We start from the raw sequence: 22,097 nt of genomic DNA, 5'->3' as shown, positions 1-22,097 counted from the left end.
GAGTGTTGCTCGCTTCCGAAAGCTCATAGTATTTTCCTGCAATTTCGTTGGTTACTGGTTGGTTACACGGTTTTCCTGGTCATCTGATGTTGCTAGAAGATTCCCTTGTGATTTGTATATACTCTACTACCAATGCACGTGCAGTACCACTGTTGGAACGTCCAGAGCTAAGTGGACAGGGAAAAACATTCACGAATCGCTGCCCGTGAAACCCCCGTCCCGTTGTACCGCCCGGTGAGCTCCCCGTTACCCAACACCTAAAATCCACGTAAGAATCGTGATAAGGTACCGCACTAATTTTCTTCATAACCGCTAAACTCCGTTACAAGCACTAATAACCGTAGTATGCTCTGATGGAACATAAAAGATAAATGTGAGCTGAGGGAGAGATGTGATATTGCACTGGTCTTTTTCTACGCGGATCCCGCGTAATAAAAAACCGTGTTGATTGGAAAATCCCCGTAGAAAACGCGGTAATTGGAAAATCCACATAAAAAAACCGCGTAAAAAAACCTGAGTGTACTGGAGAAATATGGTATGCCACGATTCTCAACAAAACTATATAAATCGAGTCAATTTCTACTAACTATTCATAAAAGGTCACTTGACCAATTGTGGTAGGAATAGGTATACATCGGTAGGTTTAGTGCTAACTCCTGGGCAATCCAAATAATACTGGCATGACGTTCGCAATCATCGACTTCTATTATTTTATTAACACATTGCGGACCGCTCACGAGATTTCTCGTGTTTCGCGTTCCGTCTGTTATGGATGGATTACGAAATAACCCGTGTTTTCTACACTTGAAGGTTGAATTCTTGGTTTGCAAAGAAGGCCTACCGATGGCTCGCCTTCGCCCCATCCACATCGACGGAAACGATCTCATTCGTGGAATCCAAACAAATGAAGCGTTCAAGTTTGCTTCAAAACGTTCGGTCCTTAACGTGTTAACATTTTCGATGATTATCCGAACACTGCTCTTTTACATGACAATTACCGGAACGTAATCGACGAATCCCAAACTGCGAGTTTTTCGCTTTTGTTGTATGTCAAAATTAGGACAATTCTCAAGAATCACGGTTTCGGTTTATTTTTTATTTGAAAATTCAAAAAGTTTATGAGAGTCTTATACTATGTTAATCATCCGTCGAATTTTCATTTGCTGCAATTTAGGCCTCAGGAACGTATGGCAGGTCCTAATAATTTAGCCTAGATCCATTTCTCTCCAGGTACGGGTCAATGTTTGTCTGAGGCTTGCTGTACTCAGGTGGCATTTAGAACAGGCTTTGGGCTTCATGACAACCCATACTGAGTAATCCAGCGGATCAAGAGCGGGGTTGGATGGCGGCCACATATCCTTCGCCCAGAACGGCAGGTGTTCCTGCAACCACTTCTGAGATCGGTTTGAGGGGAGGCACGGAGCCCCATCTTGATCCCGTGTTCCTTCGCTATTTTCTGCGTCAACGAACTGGATTCGCTTGAATCACATTTTAATGGCAGCGGTAACCCTCGGAATCCAAGCTATTTTCGGACGACCTGTGGCCACCTTCGCGGATAGTTTTTTTCTTTTTTCTGTCTAAGACCCTATCCACCGGGACACTACCACGGCGATTGAAATGTCTTTTCGCAACATTTGCGCTTGGAACAAATCACGAATACACTGCTACTTCGCCATTGTGCAACTGTCAAACTAGGGAAATCGGTTTCTTTTACTCGCAGCCTATTATGATATGCATTAAAACTTACGTGCATGCAACGAAAACCAAAGCATTGTATATACAGGAGAAACGGTAAACTTATTTGTACGATGGTGCAGACGAATGGCAAACATTTCACTATCACGATTAAGGGTTCAGAGCGATTCGGAGAGATTCAAGAGAACTGTAGAAGTTCGTATCTAACATTACTATTCTAGCGAACATACTTTGTGCCGGTCGTTCCACTCAGTCAGTTTTTTAAGGTTGTAAATCAATATATTGAGCTCCATTTTCACCATTCGCTAGTTTAAAAAAGTTTTCTCATATTATCATCTTCAAGATTATTCATTATTATAAATCTTCTATGTGAACACATTTTTAATAATGTACAACTTCAGTTGAAAATGGAGTCTATATAGTCTTCTAGCGACTGGACAATGGATCTTTCACGATAATGATGTGACCGTAAAACTCAGAGAACAAATAGAAGAGAAAACTAAGGTAATGACCAATGCATACTATTGAAAAACATATAATTATAATGTGACCTACATTACTGGTGCTAAATATACCCTGTAAAACAAACACCTCAAGATTCAATTAGTCATGAAATATAAATTGACAATAATGACAAAATAAACAGAAGAAGGCGCTAACGTATTCGTAATCGTAAGACAACTGTGTGAACGATCAGTAAAAACTAGTCCTTCGCCAAAAATCATCAATTTTGCGGCAATGTAAATCTTTACCCGATCTGTACGCGCATCTCCTTGTTCATCTTCAATGGCAGCACTACGTTCCATGGAGGAACTTAACCTTCTCGACCTACACTTTTTCTTCTAATCAGAACATGGTGAAAAAATACTTTTCCTTTAAAAAAAGTTACGGCCTGAACAACAAACTCCCACCACAATTTATGGTGTTAAGCACTGTCACCTCTAACTAAACACTCAACCACGAAAACCTCAGTCGCACACACATTGCTTGTTTAAATAAATCCTCATTCATAAAATCTCGACTACTGGCCTGAAAAGAAATAATCAGCCTCGCGGCGATGAGTACCTCTGCTGACGGCAATCGTTCGACTCTTCACAAGTGCATTACTTAATGGTCGCCAAATGAGGGGTCAGCAGATGCGACAGGTATTTAGCAATACAACAGCGGATTACGATACGATAGAAGCATGCGCAATTTTCACTTTAAAAAACGACGGAAGGTCTCGATTCATTAGTGGATTTGGATGCTATGAATGTATTGTTTATTTCAATAGAAAAAAAAATCTTCGCAGAACTCCGAATTAATCAACTTTCAGGTCATTCCAGGTTTATCAATCAATCTTTCGAGCTACTCGAACTCCTTCACATTAGAATAATTGTTGTTTTACAGAAGCTAGTCTCCATGACACCAACTGCAGCGACAAAGCAGATCTTCTCCATCGCAGCGTGAAACTGTAAGCTGCTACGGGCAAAGGTTGTCATTCTTAGACACATCATCTTCAGATTGATGGCATACACTTCATTATCCACTTCGACCCCCGCGCTATTCTCTTGAGGAGTATAAGCTTCTCTTCGCAAGTTAGGTGTTGTGATTTATCTTCCTGATTGGAGACGAGCAATACAAACATCAATCCGTGGAATCTGTTATGAGCCTTCATATTTATCACCAAGCTACAATTAACTCTGATTTTAATAGTGAAATATGATTCCCCCAGTCTCTTTGCCTCCGCATATGGAAAATGTTGAATTTGGTGGTACTCATCGAGAAATCTTCTCTGCTTATTTCATCAGTGCAGAACATTCGGGAATGACAAGCAAATTCAGAACATGACGCCACATGTTCACAGTGCTTTCAATTTCAGCGAAAACATGCACCATCTCCTATTTGGTTTGGTAAATAAGATTGAATTTGCGTAGAACGCTAATCGGAATGGGGAAAGTAACGCTGAAGGCTCGTCTGGAGAGGTTGAAATAAATTGACGCTGCCAAGGTTACACGTGCGAAACGAAGAAATGTGCACGAGGTAGGGATGTGACGGCATGTCTGCCTTCCACTATACGATGTTTGTTTTCCAAATGTTCCAGATGTTGAAGATGATTTGATGAACGCAGACTGGTAAGCGACGACGTTTCGATAATGAGCACGTATTCTTCTGAAGCTTTTGTAATAAATATTCGGAAGAAAGTCGTTAATCTTAATGAAAATTTAAATAATGTACATAGAGAATCAGAAGAATATTAAGATGACGCTCCATGACGCTGAGAAATCGTTATAGGATAATGAATACCAAAATGTGTCACAGCTATTCACAACTCTGGTAATATGAGGTGTAACTATAAAAAAAGGAGTCCGACTGTAAAAGCATTATAAATTCAGTATTATAGTTAGTAGCAACGTTAGTAGCTTCTCTCCATGAACTTAGAATTCTTTCCTATCGACAGATTCTAGTGTGACAGCAAGAAATCTCTTGAAGTCTCACCGGGGGTTACCATCCCTTTTACACGCGCGAAGGTGACATAGAAAATTGTACGGCTTTTTGTCTCCATACATTACCAACCAGAACCTTTTAACACGTTGAGTGCCACGGTTTTATAGTGACTCTATGGAAAATTGTTTCTTACCGTAATGGAAGGTATTTTTGTTCGAAAGGGAATGCCTATAAGCTTATATGCTTGTATTAGTTACCTTTCCTATCATATGTTTTACTGTCAGTCACCGGTGACTGACGCAACCCGAGCGAAAACTCGGTGTCAGTCACCGGTGACTGACGTGGCAGTCAACGTGTTAATAGGCTTTTGCAAATGACGTTTACACACCGTTAGTCGATTCATAGGCTGCCTTTGTGGGTATGAGAATAGTAAAGAGTGAGGATACTCACACATATACAGACGCATTCTCACACATACACAAACTCCTTAACCACATCCCCAAAATTACAAAGTTAATTGTCCCATAATCAAGTATGAAAAAGCTCATTCGCTCATTTCTCCACACCTAATTATAAATCACTATTGTATCTGCTTGGAATAATCGTGGCGAGACGAATGCAGCAAGCAATCGTGAGATTGCACGATGAATCATTTTTCACTCTCCGACCATCTTCATTCGGGACTGAGAGTGAACATAACTAAACAAAGATTGGAAAACAACATTCAATGCATGAATACTCCATTGGAAGGATCGCACGAAACAAAATAACGAGTGAGTCAAAATAGACTCAATCTGCGTGTATGTATGATTTTATTTTCCCTTGTACTCTTTTCCTTGTCAGCATTCAAATGCACATGAATCTACCTTCCCACTCATCAATAACTTGCGTTAATATGGTCTTTTGCGTTGGCTTAGATCGTTTCATACTAGGAACAAAAAAAATGTCATTGCAATGGTGCACATGAAACAATTTGATTTCAACTATCTACCTATGTTTTACTGCCACGACCGAGGCTTCAATGATTGCTATTTGAGTGAAAAACGAATGATTTTACAGAGACACTCGCTGGCTCAAGCAAATGTTTCATTCTCTCACCATCTAAAGTCATTCCGAGAGGCAAATGAGGGAATGCAAAATTCTCTGAGAATAGATGAGCAAATGTTTTCTTTCTCAAATAAAGTGAGGCATGAACGGTGAATAGAAGGGTGAGTTTTTTCTGTGAATGAGTGTTGTTGAACGAATTTCGATGCGATTCTGCCCATACCTGCCCATAATCACAGAAAGCAGGCAACTTCATTTGAGCAAAAAGCACAAAACAAAAAAAGGGATAGTGATATCGATATCTCAGGATCTTCTCGACCGATTTGGCTGAAAATTTTTATCAGCATGTAAAGATGAACTTTCTAGAGCGTTATATAGCCGTTTCATGATATCTCAATTTTTTCGATTTTTTATAAGCTTCTAAACAGCGATTTTCATGAAAAATAACTCTTTTTTAATAAAAATGACCGCCATTATGGCAATTTTTCGAATTTTCAAAAACGCCTTAAAATTTCAAAATATTCATTGAAATTCGTCCTGCGACACCCCGTTGCCTCAGAACCACCAGCTAGGTACCGTTTTTCAGACAGCATCTACGCATCCAGCTGTCAAGAGCGTAATAATCATTATTCGTCCACTCGAAAAATGGAAAATACACCTTCAAATATACCTTAAACAATAACCAAAATAACCGACACTTCACTTTATTCCTAACATCCGAAATAGAAAAATCACGAATATTCACTATTTTTCGACCTTCCAGACAGGGGTCCCCTTAAGGAAGAAAGGACTGTAAATTTCTAGCATGAAAGAATATACCGAATGTCACTTGGTAGTGACAATCCATCGTCATTATGCAAATTTCGACGATTCAGACTGGTCAAAAACCACAACAGCCTAGTTCTTACCGTCGCCAGGAGAAAGGAAATAATGTTGTAGCATACTTCAGTTAGAATCTGTAAGCACACCTCATTGTACTCAAACGCTTCTATAGGTCGGTTCTAAAAAGTTTTGATGGCATATTGTTTGGAATGTGTTCATCTCTCAGTGGTAAAAGTTTTGTTACGCTACATTCCGATTTAAAATATTTTTGAAAGATGAATACCCTAGACAATATAATCAATTTTAGACATCCACAGTTAGCCTAATAAGTGACCCTAATAAGAACCGATTGTTGCCATAGAAAGAACAGCACACTAGCTGACCATATGCCGCAATTTGTTCCCTTATGTCAGTACATGCACTCGGTCATAAACGATTTTAAAATATCACCCAGCACCATCATTCCACCCAGTGCCACAAATTATCAAAATTTATTCACGACAGTAAGAGTTAACTTCTCTCCAGTGTCTGATGAATTCTCTTCTGCTGAAACACAGTGAATTTTTATTAAAAACAATTCTACAGAAAATTGCGTTGTCTTTCATTCGGATAGCGGAGAACAACGAATGCTCCTACGTACAGGAGAATTTGGATGTAGGTAATTTTACCCGCCACTTCCGCACCCAGCATACAATTACTGCGATTAAATGTGGCTTGTTGAATGAAATCGGTTTAATTGCGAAGAAGCTAAGAATAGTGACGAAGCGTCCCATGGCCGTCCCCACTTCACAGGCTTGTTTTTTAATTTTAATGATTTTCTTTAGTTTTTATAATTTTTGCATTCTTAGATGATTAATAAATATGCATAGGATAATGGATATTACAAAATATTATTTGTTTTATTTTTTCAGAGCTCAAAAAAAACCTCCAAAAATCATGTATCCATACTAGCATACCCCCTAGTCGATTTCACTCTCAATTGGATGACGTTGAATTTTTATGTTTTGATTCTCACTAACACGCAATGATGTTCAATTCTGATGATTCAAATATCAAAGCGAAAATGAAGATGTAATGAAAAATGAACTTCATAGCATGTTCACGTTGATGTCCATTCCACTTTTTTCATTTATAGTATTGTTTCATCTTTATCGATAATCCCTTGAGCAGTAGGTTGTCAATACAAGGTAGGTTGAAATTGGCCGTATTTTAATGTCGTAAACGTGATTTTTTTCGGCCGATTCCACCCGTCCTACCACTTCAACTTACTCTTGGCAACGCATGAAAACAACAACATTGTGTACGTGTGATATAAAAACACAGAAGCACTCCACCAAACCAAACGGCATGAAAATCGATGCGATGCTTCCACCAACTAAAATTGCAACGCTAGCACCACCACGTTTCAATTTTGTGAGCACATGCCAAAAACGCGAATAAGTTTGGGTATATTTAAAAAAAATACCAAATAAACGTAGATAACTGATTGATCACAAAAGTTGTATTAATGGAAAAAAAACCACATAAAAAGTGGGGTTTATAAAATTTATTAATAATAACTTCCTTATTTATATATACATTATTTTGTTTAGAAAATGAGACAATTATATTTACACAATTTCATTCCCAATTATTATCTGCTGCACAAAGCGCGTGATGTCCTCTTTTACAAATGTCCCCGACAGACGAAATCCTACTTTAAGAGGTACCGAGTCAAAAATATTAACATAGAACAAGAGCAGCACTATCACGCTCCCCCGGACTCAAAGGGTCAAATATAGATGGGCCGCGTCGAGGATGCACAGAACAAATGCATGGGAAAATTGGAATGCTTCCAATTCCTCTCAGTTTAAACCATTTACGGATTAAGGAGTACATGACGTACAATATATCAAACAAATTCTGAAGAATTTCCGATTTGAATGGCAGGATAAATGATCTTGGTTTGTCCGATTTAGGGTGTGTTCACGCAACTAGCGAATCGATTTTTTTTCATGAAAATCACATATAATCAATACGAGTTTAGGTTTGTTCAAAAGCCTCAAGTCTCCAGTTGTTAATACAGGTCGGACTCGATTATCTGGAGACTCGATTATTCGGAGACTCGATTATCCGAGATTCGACTATCCGTTATTTTAGACTCGATTATCCGGAGTATTTTATTTTAAATTTTCGGGAATTTTGAATAATTTGTATAATAATTCCATATTGAATAGCTAATATGGGTATCAAATGAAAGGGCTTAACTAGTAGAACGCAGTTATTTATAAAAAATGCAAATCCAAAATGGAAGATTCAATATTTTCTCAGAACCCCATCACTATGGGTATCAAATAAAAGGGCTTGACTAGTAGAACACAGTAATTTATGAAAAATGCAAATCCAAGATGACGGCCACTACAAAATGGCGGATTACATATTTTTTCAGAAGCCCATCAATATGGGTATCAAATGAAAAGACTTGACTAGTAAAACACAGTTATTTATGAGAAATGCATTTTCAACATGTCCGCCATCACAAGATGGCGCCATATATAGTTTTTTTTTTTCACAAACCCGTCAATATGGGTATCAAATGAAAGGGCTTGGCTAGTAGAATACAGTTATTTATTAAAAATGCTAATCTAAGATGGCGGCCATTACAAAATGACGGATTACATATTTTCTCAGAACCCCATCAATATGGGTATCAAATGAAAGGGATTGATTAGTAGAATACAGTTATTTATGAAAAATGCAAATCCAAAATGGCAGCCATCACAAAATGGGCAATATGGGTATCAAATGAAGTGCTCGACTGGTAGAACACAGTAGATCATGAAAGATCCAAATCCAAGTTGACCGCAGTTCCCAAATAAACAATTACTTTTTAATGGTACCATTCAGCTTGCCCTGTTTATATGTGTGTTTGAGTGTTTGTAGGGTTGTCCCACATTAATAGAAAATTGCGACATCAATAGAAAATTGATTTTTTCAAGATCATGGAATACGTAGTTTTATAATGACAGTAGAATTAAAGGTGTCTTCCAAATTTCAGATCAATTAGCAAACGGGAACGGGTTCAATTTTCTATGAATATGGAATTTTCTACAAACGTTCAAACATACATACAAACAGTTCAAGCTGAATGAAACCATTTGAAAAGTAATAAGTTGTTTGGGTACTGCGGCCATCTTGGAGTTGGAGTTTTTCATGATCTGCTATGTTCTACTAGTCGAGAACTTCCTTTTGATACCAATATTGATGAGGTTTTGAAAAAAATTATATATGGTGCCATTTTATGATGGCGGCCATTTTGGATTTGCATTTTTTATAAATTACTGTATTCTACTAGTCAATCTCTTTCATTTGATATACATATTTATGGAGTTCTGAGAAAATATGCAATCCGCCATTTTGTAGCGGCCGCTATCTTAGGTTTACATTTTTCACAAATAACTGTGTTCTACTAGTCAAGCCCTTTCATTTGATACCCACATTGAAGCGGTTCTGAGAAAATATGTAATCCACCATTTTGTAGCGGTCGCCATCTTTGATTTACATTTTCCATAAATAATTGTGTTCTACTGATCAAGCCATTTCCTTCGATACCCATATTGATGGGGTTTTGAGAAAATATATACATAATCCGCCATTTTGTAGCGGCCGCCATCTTGGATTTTCAAGATCATGGAATATGCAGTTTTATAATGACACCAGAGATAAAGATGTTTTCCAAATTTCAGATCAATCGGTCAACAGGAAGGTGGTTAAATTTCTATTAATGTGGTACAGCGCTACATACAAAGTTACAAAGTCACAAACATACGGGTCAACCTGGATAAAACCGTTTAATAAATAAGTGCAAATCATAATTATATTACGTTTACCGAGAGAAAATTCGTTTTTTTCATGACTCGACTATCTTCTTCTTCTTCTTCTTCTTATATGGCACTAACGTTCCTAGAGGAACTCCGCCATCTCAACGTAGTATTACTTGCGTCATTTTCATTAGTACTTAGTTGAGATTTCTATGACTCGACTATCTGGAGGATTCGATTATCCGGAGTGAAAAAAAACTCAATACTCCGGATAATCGAGTCCGACCTGTACTACCATAAGGCGTTGAAATTATTCAGATATTTATGTTTTTAACGATTTTCCTCAAAGAGAAATTATGATCATGGTTTGTTCACCTCTAATCAAGGTTTGTTCGGTTTTAGAAGTCACCATTTTTGAATGAAAACATTCGAATTTTCAAGTAGATGTTGCATTTCTCATTGCTTGAGTTTACTGTCATCATATTGATCCATTCATAATTTAGGCTTTCTTCAGAATATTGCCTTTTCATGTGAATTTTAAAAGTGTTAACCTCAACACACTCAACACACAGAATGTTTATTTCTGCTATGGGCGAAGGATACAATAAACAAATTGCAGCACGCCAAGGACAAACAACATTAGTGAATCGGACAACTCATGATTAGAATTGAGGTCATCAAAATTTGTTGATTACATGGTTTAGCTATGTAATTAAAAATTACCGACTCCGACTCCGACTTCAATTAAAATGACACAATCAAATCAAAATATTTAGCTCATTATTTTATTTCGTGATGAGGAAACTTTGATGTTAATTTCGAAAGCAAAAAAAAAAGGAAAGCAACATCGAGATTCGAACGAGAGACGTTGTGTTTATTAAGCCTGCATTCTATCACCACTCGACCTTCGCCACTTCTTGACCCACTGCAGAAATAAAACAATTGAATAAAATTTTGACTCTTGTTGTGATGCGTTACGACATTTTTGCAAGCCAAACATCATAGTAGGAGCACAGCAAGAGTGAATCGTGAAAAAAATTATAACCGTCCTCATCTTAATTTAAGTCGTAAATTCACGAACGAAAGCTATGGGGTGGGATGCAAGAAATTTAAAAAATAAATAAAAAGTTCTAATGAAAAACCTGGCTAGTAATTTTGAAGAGTCAGAGTCAAAGTCGGAGTCGGGAAATTTTTCTCCGACTCCACTGCCCTGCTAAATATACAATGATAAACCTTTATAATGACATTTTTATTCTATCGAAGCTAGAGCTGAATTCTTGCATAATGATTTTGAATGAGCAAGCTTAAGTATGGTATTTGCGGTTAGAGAACCACATGCATTATAGCGTGGTTTCCTAACAGAGCAGTTCCACGTCAGCTCAGTCAGCTGCTGCCCTGAGGGACGAGGGACCGCCGCTTCCGACGGCGAGTCAGCGGACGACTCGAATCGGTCACCTTGGCGGCTTGTGTTCGCCTCGATACTTATCATCGTATCCCCCATTACATGGAGGCGATCTGGCGTAGTGGTAACATCCGTACCTCTCACGCTAATGGTCAAGAGTTCAATTCTCACTCCCGACATTCTTCGAAAATGGCAGTAAAGAGTGACGAATCAGCCAAAAGTGTTGAAAGTCACTATAATACCTAAAAGCAAAAAGAAGAGATCCCTCATTAAATTGACAGCAAAATAAATTTCATTACTAAAAAATTTATTTATAATAAAAATTGTGACATTACACTTTTTCTCTTTGCGGTTATTTCTTTTTGCTTTTGCTTTTAATTCTTTCAAGTTTTTTCCGGCCACGGCAATATAGCCATCCAACATGTGACGGGTACCACATGAGCCAGCACCGGAGAAAAACCACGTCGTTTTTCAATCCTAATAAGAGATAGAAATAAATTACGATGATGCTGAGCATCATAAATTTTTGCAGTTTTGAGACTTTATGTGTAGCAATTTGGCAAAAAAAATTGTAGGCTCTGAGCCATCAGCCATCGAACTTATTTTTTATACATTTATCACCATACGTGAGAACTTCACAGATAGGGGAAGACGGGGTAAGACCGCCCCCCTAAGAGAACCAATTTTTAGTTAAACGTCCTTTAGGATTTCCCCTATTTGTTGTGCTACATATCATTGAGTATATAATCATCTTCTACTTAAAAATGTGTAACTGTTGATTGTATAACTTTTTTGCCGTTTTTTTTTTCATTATGATAAAAAATACTTTTTATTTCGCTGGCGGGGTAAGAGGTAACCCCCGTGAGGTAGACGGAGCGATGCTTTTTTCAAAAAGTTTAGTCTAGTAAAAATAAGAAGAACAGTGTTATCTAAGGTACTGAATGTTTAGGGTTGTTCATAAACTGCACACAAACTTCTGAAAAGGCCATCTATATTCTATGTGCAGAGTTTTAAAAAACATCGTGAAAAATTTACAAAAAATTATCGGACGATTATCTACGTGGGTCTAAAATCTCTCAGAATCTGTTCACGTGAAGTCTTAATGACCCTGAAGTATGTATTTTAGTTCCGATTCAATATGTTGTTTCGTTCAGCTAGCTCGAATGCCAGTTCCTTGACATCTCGCATTGTGATGGCGTAGAATCGATTCTCCTGATGCAGTAAATGCTCCACCAGTTCTTGTTTCTGAGTAGTGGTAAAAACTGGATCAATGGATCCAAGCTTCATCGTCAAAGATTTATTGCCTTTGATTTGTTGGTGGTTCTAGGAATTCCAAAAACTGACTGATGCTGTCCTGATGGACATACCGTTATCCACTGTCGCTTTTGTCATATTTAGTTTATCCAACATCCATCGCATCCGCGACGACTTCCTTGTGTACTTTCGGGGCATTTGTGTGTAAAGAGACGAGCAAAAAGATGGTATTTTATTTTATATGCATTTTATATTATATTTGACCGGAACAATCTACTGAAGAACTGGGATACTGGCAACTAACGGAATATACAGTTTTTGCTGGAGAAATCCTTATTTCGGTTACCTTGAAAATTAGCTCGCTTGCAACCGCAATAGACGAAAACTTTGTTTTGTTTACAGTTTTGATATTTCGTGCGCTCAAATGTTGCAAGGTGTTTCGAAATGATAAAAATATGCTATATATGTTCCTTGCGTAGCATATTTGCCAAAATACTGAAGATTTCTTATAAAACTAGAAGTGGTCCGTCTCACCCCGTATTTCCCTATGTACAACGGTACATTCTCCAATCTACAACTCTCGTTTTTCGTTTGAATCGTATTGTTCAACTGTTCAGATCGAAGTCCATCCAATTTATATATAATCGAATGAAACATATGTATGTAAGTTATAGTTATGAAACATCAATATGAAACAGAAGCATGGCATGACTAGGAAGACATCCAAAACCTGTCTGCGAGTCCCCATTTGATGATGCCAATTTCTGCCACTGGGATTCAGTTTTCCGCTTCCCGGTCCCAACAACATCTGGATGGAATCTCCCGGAACAGGATCACATCCAGCAGCTGTTGACTGTTTTTCATTCGTCACGCCTCCTTCCGCTCAGGAGCTTTGCTTCTCACTTCGGTATTCGATACCTTTTAATACACCAGTGAGTATCAATAAACGTTTTCATATACTCTTTGACGGATATATCTCGCACCTTTGGGTATCTTTCCAGGATATTTTCCTCTCTCGGAGGTAGTCCTTTGTGATTCATTGAATAAAAATCGATAACTCCCCTTACAATTTCTAGCACAAGCACAACAAAAGCATTACCCGACTAGATTTTACAGAGTGATAGATTCGGATATAATTATTGTGGCAGAGATTCATAAACCTCATCAGAACCACTATAAGATAGTCCCATTATTTCGATGTATAATCGGTTCAAAGATTAACAACCATATAGATTTTCATTAGAAATGTTGCTACTAGGAATAGGTGTACATTGAAATAGATTGTGCATGGCAGAACATTTTCAGCAGAACGAAAGGTGATCTAAAAATGTATCAAATATTTACACTTTGTCGGGAGCCAGATACCCTGGTTCCCACGCTCTCACGCACAGTAGCACATTCGAAGTAGTTCATTGTCGGCAATGCCCCTGCCCAATCATGTTCGCAAAAGTTGTTAGGAAAATTCTTATCCTTGAATCCGACCTGGATAACACACACGACACATTTCATCGAGCCATTAGACCTTGTGATAGGCGATTAGATGCAAAATAAAGAAAAAAATACTCAAATCAATTTAATATTTCAGTCATAGTCGTGGGTCAGCTTTTTGGAATTTTCCCCATCGCCGGAATATTTAGCAACAATGCTCGCCATGTTCGGGTGGATTGGTTTTCTGTTCGTGTGATTCTTAACCTGGTGATCATCGGGGCCGGATCATTCAACATGATAACCGAAATTCAGCGGCTGCGAACGATCGGAATTAGTGCGAAGAACATCAACCACCTAGTGTTTCTCATTGATGCCTGCCTAATCAGCACGCTTTTCCTACGCATGGCCACCCAGTGGCAGAGGGTGGCAATCAAGTGGAGTCAGGTGGACAAGATTTTCCTGAGCGAATCGTACCGAATATGTTCATGGTGGACATTGAAGCGCAAAATATGGTTTACCGCTGGCCTTCTGCTGCTGCTTGCATGCGGTATGTGTTGATTCAATCAATTGATCACCTGTCGATGACCACGGAAACCGTTTATTTCAGGTGAACACATACTCTCGATTGTGAATACTTTAAGCGATCAACAGCACGAAATACGACACTGCGGTTGGGAACAGAATGTAACCGATATGTTCCGGCACTTCGCATTGCGGAAATTTGCTAACGTGTATTCGTATTTTCCATACAGTTCATATTCCGCAGGGTTTTTTATGGTGAGTGGGATTTAATGGATCGATTCTTTTTTTTTACAATTCATATTTACAAAATACATTTCTGTGGATTTTTTTTCATTCATCCGGAATTCAATCAAATCGGAATATTTATCCTTGATAAAAGTTATATTTTTCTATACACCTAGTTCAACATATTCTCATACACCTTTTTATCTCGCTGTAATGACAAAGCAGCAGCGCATAAACCATCTTTGTATTGGTGTAATCTGGCACTATGTTTACTAGGGTGCCAATGAAAATGGTTGTCTCTAATTTCAAAAAATTACCTCATAGAAAATGTTCACCACCTCGAAAAAACACCCTATGCTGAATTTCAGCTTGATCGGACTTAAGGCAGAGTGGCGCGAAGCGGTCAAAGTTTGAGTTTTTTGAAAATCGAAAAATCACAAAACCCCGATCTCCTTTACTCCCCCTTGGGTGATTTTTCGATTTTCAAAAAACTCAAACTTTGACCGCTTTGCGCCACTCTCCCTTAAGTCCGATTAAGCTAAAATTCGGCATAGGGTGTTTTTTCGAGGTGGTGAACATTTTGTATAGGGTAACTTTTTGAAATTTTAGGGTCGATATTTTCCCATTGGCACGCTAATGTTTACACAATCCATTGACGGATCTGTTTGGTAATTACAGGGTAACTTCGATATAACGTACATTTCACTTTCAAAATTGTACGTTGTATCGAATTGTACGTTATATCGAAGCACAATAAAGAACTCAGAAACGTAGCTTATATTACTTTATTGTGATGCTGTTTGGGTAAGGTTAATGAATGAATTCAATTAAAGAACGAAGCTAACCTTTCTCACGATATTTCCCTTCGTACTGTTGATTGAAGTTAATTCATTTAGAATCCGGAATCACAGAACCAGCTGTATTTCGGGATTGGCTAAAGGTACAAAACATGTTTTAGTATAACAGTACAGATAATTAATTGTTCTTTCAAAAAAAAATTCAAAAAATTATTCCTTTACACTTTGACAATGTGTACGTTATATCGAGTGACGTTATATCGAGGGTACGTTACAACGAGGGTACGTTATATCGTAGTTTCCCTGTATTTTCATTCAGTATCCATTGTTGATTAACGATGGAAGAATTTCCTGCTGTGGTAATAAAACAGTTTTTGGAAGGAGTGCGATCAGGCGCAATTTTCGTAAGTTAGAAAAACCTGATAGTAAATCGTGATTGTGTTTATCGAACCATCAGCAGGTACCGTAAGACTTCTTCGTTGGATGACCGGAAAAGGTCCAGCAGAATACGTTTAGCAAGGACGGAGCCAGTTATTAAGATCGTTAGTGGGCGAATTCGACGAAAATCACAACACTCTGTACGTGAAATGGCCGCTAACCTCAATGTTTCGAAAACAACAACGCACAATGTGCTCAAACATGACCTGCCAAGCTTTTTCGAAACGTAAAGTTCATGGAGTTTAGGAGGCTTCGAATAAGAAACGGTTTAAAAAGCCAACATGTATTTTCGGATGAAAACACAACATTGTGTCTTGCAACAGTCTCGCAATGTTCAAAACAACAGTTTGTGGGCCTACAGTTCAAGGAATATTCCAGACAGTGACAAAAACATTCCACAGGTCCAGAGCACCGCATCCATGATGGTTTGGGGAGGTATTTGCAAACGCGGTAAACTACCACTTGTTTTTATTGAACACGGCGCTTAAATTAGCGCTTTATGTTATAAAATAGATGTTTTGCAGAATGTCGTAAATCCAAACATGGAAAAATTGTACGGAGATAATCTTCACGTGTTTCAGCAGGACGGCCTTCTCATACACTCTATCCAACTTCTATTAGACGATGAGTGATGATCTTGCTGATTTGTGTCATTGTACACAAACAATGCTTCAATTTATATTCTAGTGTATTGGTATTGGTGACTACCATCAACTGCATGATTTTCATATGTGTGTGTGCAAGCGCTGAACGTAAACGAATGTTTTTGTATTTTTCAAGTGTCAAGTCGCTTATGCAAATAAAGCAATATTTGGATTTAAATGTTTCCCGGGTGATAATTCGTCATGTTTTGGTAAAAAGTCCTCACATAAAGAGGGTTTGAAAGGTTAAAACTCCTAATCTTACACCATCTCACATCGGAAGACGTCTGAGTTTTGCCAAAGCTCGCATGAACCGACAGTGGGTCATGGTATGTTGTGACAAAGAATGTTTCCAAATGAATACATTTTGCTATATACCATAACGAAAAGTTCTTAAACGTATAGGTTATATTCATTGACGAAAAAAAGATCAATTTGGATGCTTTTGATGGTTTGAACGGGTACTGGCGTGATTTACGTAAGGAAGAACATTATTTTTCAACCAGGAATTTTGGTGGAGGCACGTGCATGGTTTGGGCAATACTTATACGCTAGCGACAGCTTACTTACTATGCAAGGGTGGAGTTACCTTTGCAAATATTCTCTTTTCGCTATACCCCTTCGTTATTTCTATTCTAACGGCTGCATAAGTTGCCCGTTATTGACAGCTCTATTCGTAAAAGCACAAAAATGGGCAGAACAAATGTGTGGTGAAATGGAATGCTTCCAATTTTGATCAATTTGAACCATATACAGACTATGAGATTGTAATGTATAGCATATAAAACCAATCTTAGGAAATTTCCGATTCGATTGCTATGTAAATCGTTAAAATCCGTTCGTAGCAAAAATAGTTATTTACGTTAACTTTATTTAAAAAAAACCGGGACCTGTTTTCTGATTTGGCACCCTTAATGTATGACGTAGTCCTACGTCAAAAATCAAAAACAACAGAGCGGGTAACTTATATCTCTCGCGTATGGCACCCGCCATGTTTTTGGTGCCAACATCTCAAACGTCAAAAGTATATGTTTTCTTCAAAACCGCGATCCGTGTTGACGGCATTGAGCTTCGTTTACTAGTTTAGGAGAGCGTCAAAGAATAGCTGATTTTCAGTTGGAATGAACGTTTTCAAAATATAAAATTATGAATGAAAATTAGCTTTTGTATATCAAATTAGTATTCTATTTAAATTAAAAACATTTTTGTTTGCAGGTAGGTAAAAAGTCTCATACGAAAATTGTTTATGAAGGCAACATCATTTATAATGGAAAAGAAGTCAGTAACAATGTTGGAATTGCATAGCCATATGATTGAATGAAAGTCAGAAATACGTGTTTCAAGTAATTGAATAACATGATGTGAAAATTTTCATTCAAAATTTAAAAACCGGCTTCGTGTCTTCTAATCTGATAGAGATTACACTAACGAGTTTGGGACCCAAATTATGGCCATAATTTGAAGTCGCCACCAGACGTCGACACTATTTTTCTGTCATCGCGAATTACCAATTTACCACCATCTGACATATCGTGATGTCGATGATGAACTTTTTCAGCAGAGTGATAGTGAGATGGGCGGTGACGGTAGATAGAGTGAGATAGCGATAATCGTGCCATACGGCTGGTTGGCACCAAAAACATGGCGGGTGTCATACAGCTGCTTTGTGCACAATTGATGTCACATTCGGGAAACAGAAACAGAAAAGCAAAAGCAGCTGATACTAGATTCATTCGACCATTCGAAAGTGGTGACTTTGTTCAAACCAAGGTGCTTGTATAAATGTATAACAGGTGAAGCAACATCATCACTTCAATAAGAAGGGGATTACGGTTTGTGGAGTGGGGATTGTCTGTTTTGTTATTGCTAGGATACGCCATTTTTGCATTTTCACATGCGAGAGTAGTGAGTAAACAGGATGAGAATGAAATTCTACAAAATCTTCCCTTCTTTTTCACATAAATTCGTGAAAGCCGAACATAGTAGGCATCGTTCGAATAAGCGTCGTGACTGTTTGTAGAGAGCTGCCGGCAGCTGTTTGTAAACAATACCGACAGCAATTCCAATACCGCTGAAAGTGCATTTCATATGATTGTTTTACCTGGTATATATAGAGGCGCCTTGGTTCAAACAGGACCCAAAATTGGCAATGGCAATATGTACCTGCGAACAAAACAATTACGATTTCATAACTTCTGGAACATCAATCCAATAAAATTAATCAATGGAGTTCCTACAGAGGAGGCTGCTACCTTTTCTGGAGCGGCGTGAGGTTGATCACTTTTACTGGCTCGAATTGGCAAACTGTCACCATTCGAAAACGATCAAACAGTGGTAAAATTACAATAGCATATCTGTGGCTTCAGAGAAATAGTTACAACCAACGTTTTATTCGTAACATTTTTGTGTGTAAACTCTCGCGATTTACATTTTTTGCAAACTTTTTTCTGGTCAGAAACATTTCAAGAAAATATCAATCGCGAGAATCAACATAAAAAAATATTACGAGTAAAACATTAATTTTCAGAATCTCTTAGAGAAAACTGAATTTAAATTTTCAAAATAATTATTTTTTCATTGCTTGTTTGATATATTTTTTTTTTAATTTAAACAATTTCCTACATTTTTACATATTTTTCTCGACATATTTATTATAGAAAAAAAAATTAAACATTGTTCAAATAAAGTTAGACTTTCTTCAAAATGTTGACTGCAACAGTGCAAGTACTGCAATTTTTGTGTTATCAATTACCCTATATGTAAATGGCATTCCAAAACACAGGAATAAGAGGTGTCATCTGGCGTAGAAATCAATTTTAGAGTTATACTTCCAATGAGTATTCTTATTTGTATGAATTTCTTTTTTTCGATTGTAATCTGTTCACGTGAGCCTAACTAACCGACAGCAAGCTCAAGGTTATACGTTGGTTGCATATTTAAGTCACATACACGTCATTCTGAGCCATCATCTGTTATTCCAACCATCAATTCGCAAATGTCGACATTTTCTCCACAGTTTGTTTCTTCTGCACTGACACTGTACTGGAACTATCTGGACATCTTCATCATTTTGTTAAGCATTGCAATCGCGACCCGTTTCAACCAGATCCATAAACACATACAAACCATCGCCCAAGGTGTCTTTGCTTCGAACGAGCAATTTTGGATCCGGGTTCGTTCAGACTACGTCTCCGTTTGCGAGCTGCTGGACGAGGTGGACCGGGTGGTATCCTGGATCATGCTAATATCCTGTGCTACCAATCTGTACTTTATCTGTCTGCAGATTCTCAACGTTTCGCAGTAAGTTGCAAACGGCGAAGCAACAGCCCCCAGCGATTGATTATGATACGATCAGTGTGGTGATAAGATTTAGATTCTCTGCTCGTTTTGGCCCCATTTTATTTAATCTTTTTCTCTTTCATCGCGCCAGGAAGCTACGCTACGTGATGAACGATGTTTACTACTGTTTTTCGCTGCTCTTCCTAATCGGACGCACCGTGACGATGTTTCTGTGTGCCGCTAGCATCCACGAGGCAGCCAAAAAGCCACTCGATGTCGTGACGAAAATTCCAAACTCCGGATGGTGTGTGGAGGTGGGTGATAGATCTCGGAAATGGATATTGGGTGTTTCTGTTTAAATAATTGGAACAAATACGGGTACCATTCTCGGTGGGGTATATCTTAAGTGTAATCAATGCTAGCAACATCAATGCGGACATGTATTTTATTTAATCAATTATTTTTGACAGTAAGCTTAGCTGAAGTATTTCATTTGAGCTTTTCTCTCCTCCCACAAATATGATTAATCACTTTACCAACACCAAGATTACACCCAAATATGCCCAAATCTTATTTATCCATCTTGTTTCATTTAGCTAGACCGATTTGCCACCCAGCTGAAAAGCGAAACCGTTGCACTGTCCGGAATGGGATTTTTTCATATTACTCGACAGCTCTTATTTTCCGTGAGTCATAATAGCTGCAAGTGAAAAAAATGATAATACTGCTACTTCTGTAAGTTATTATTTTTCACAACCAGATGGCGGGAACAATCGTTACCTACGAGCTGGTGATGCTAAAATTTGATAGGCAATCCGAAGGCAAAGGGTACATCCGCCCTTGTTCATTTTTCGAAATCGAGAAGAAATGGTTAACCGGAAAGTAATTGACAACACCGTTTCATTAGCACAGCAGCCTGTCTTGAATAGAGATAATAAAGATTAATTTGTGGTACGGCAACTGATTTGCGCTTGTGAATACGCGTGAGTTGATTTGTTTTTGTTTTGTTCTTACAGGTTAAACCTTCGTCCGACGATGAAGAAGATGATCATGGTGATGAAAAAAAAACACAACAAGACCGGTTTTGAAGGCAATGCGTGCCTTCTGTAGCATCGAATGACCTCACTATAACCGCACTAAACACTTCGATTGGCCATACGACACAGAGGCACAACACACTAACGCAAGCACAGACGTATTTGCATTCATCCCTGCCGAGAACCACCTAATCAACGAATTGTTACAACAAACACAGTGTGAACGGACATTATACCAAGAGAGTCATTTATTTGTTGAGTAATAAAATCAACTAAGAAACTAAGAGTGATAAATTAATCAGTCCAATGAATGGGGTATCAGAGAGTTGAAGTAGGATCAAGGAAGCAAGTTATGACTTGAGTGACGAGAATTTATTTATTGAAATATGTTCTGGCATTTGTCAACCACATCAGAGTATAAAGAAGCAAACACAATGTTAACCGTTTGAATGCGGAGCAAATTTTGTTAGCATATGCCAAAAATTCGGATGAGTTTGGGTATAAAGGGTGTGTCACATCAAATTGCATCACGGAAAAAACGCTGTGGAAATTTAATTTTTAGGAATTATATCTTCAGCTTTCGCTTATAATCAGATAAGAGTGTATAGATCACGTTGGACATGCTTCACTGTCAATTTTTCGTAAATTTGGAAAAATGTCGTCGAACGAAAAAGAGCGTCGTGAATTAATCCTGCGCACTCATTTCGAGAATCCGGAGTTGTCACATCGGGACATCGGTAAGATGCTGGGAATCGTCCAATCCACGGTCAGCAGAGTACTAAAACGATACTTCGAGAACCTAACCTTCGACCGGAAGGTGAAGAACGGCAAAAATGGATGCTCCGCCAGTGAAAAAAATCACAAGCGCGTAGTTAAGCAGATTAGACGTGATCCGAGAAGTTCGGTCCGGGATGTCACCAATAAGCTGAATTTGTCAAGTTCATTCGTCCAGCGGACCAAGCAGCGGGAGGGCCTGCGTACATACAAGGTTCAGAAGGCTCCTAACCGCGACGAAAGGCAAAACATGGTGGGGAAGACGCGAACCCGGAAGCTGTACACCGAAATGCTGACGAAGCCGCATTGCCTGGTAATGGACGACGAAACCTACGTCAAAGCGGACTTTCGTCAGCTGCCGGGCCTGTTGTTCTTCTCCGCAGAGGACAAATTCAGCGTTCCGGAGGAGATTCGCAAGCAGAAACTATCCAAGTTTGCCAAAAAGTACATGGTGTGGCAAGCGATCTGCTCTTGCGGAAAGCGGAGCGCCCCCTTCGTGATGACCGGCACGG

The 22,097-nt window shown here is 38.4% G+C and overlaps 2 protein-coding genes across 3 annotated transcripts in view; one reads left to right on the top strand and one right to left on the bottom strand.

Moving 5' to 3' along the window:
- Positions 1–22,097, bottom strand: part of LOC129775195 (mucin-2) — a 159,948-nt gene that overhangs the window by 80,354 nt on the left and 57,497 nt on the right. The window lies entirely within an intron of this gene.
- LOC129775199 (gustatory receptor for sugar taste 64a-like) lies at positions 13,882–21,035 on the top strand. Its single transcript, XM_055779592.1, has 8 exons — positions 13,882–13,969; positions 14,030–14,419; positions 14,480–14,649; positions 19,512–19,795; positions 19,926–20,088; positions 20,371–20,460; positions 20,535–20,725; positions 20,791–21,035. Exons 1-7 carry the CDS (start codon positions 13,882–13,884, stop codon positions 20,658–20,660), a joined length of 1,311 nt encoding a protein of 436 aa, XP_055635567.1. The 3' UTR covers positions 20,661–20,725; positions 20,791–21,035.

This window comes from Toxorhynchites rutilus, chromosome 3 (assembly GCF_029784135.1).
Source record: "Toxorhynchites rutilus septentrionalis strain SRP chromosome 3, ASM2978413v1, whole genome shotgun sequence".
NCBI lineage: Eukaryota > Metazoa > Arthropoda > Insecta > Diptera > Culicidae > Toxorhynchites > Toxorhynchites rutilus.
The sequence above is the reverse complement of the archived record's forward strand: the minus strand, read 5'-3'. Positions and strand labels throughout refer to the sequence as shown.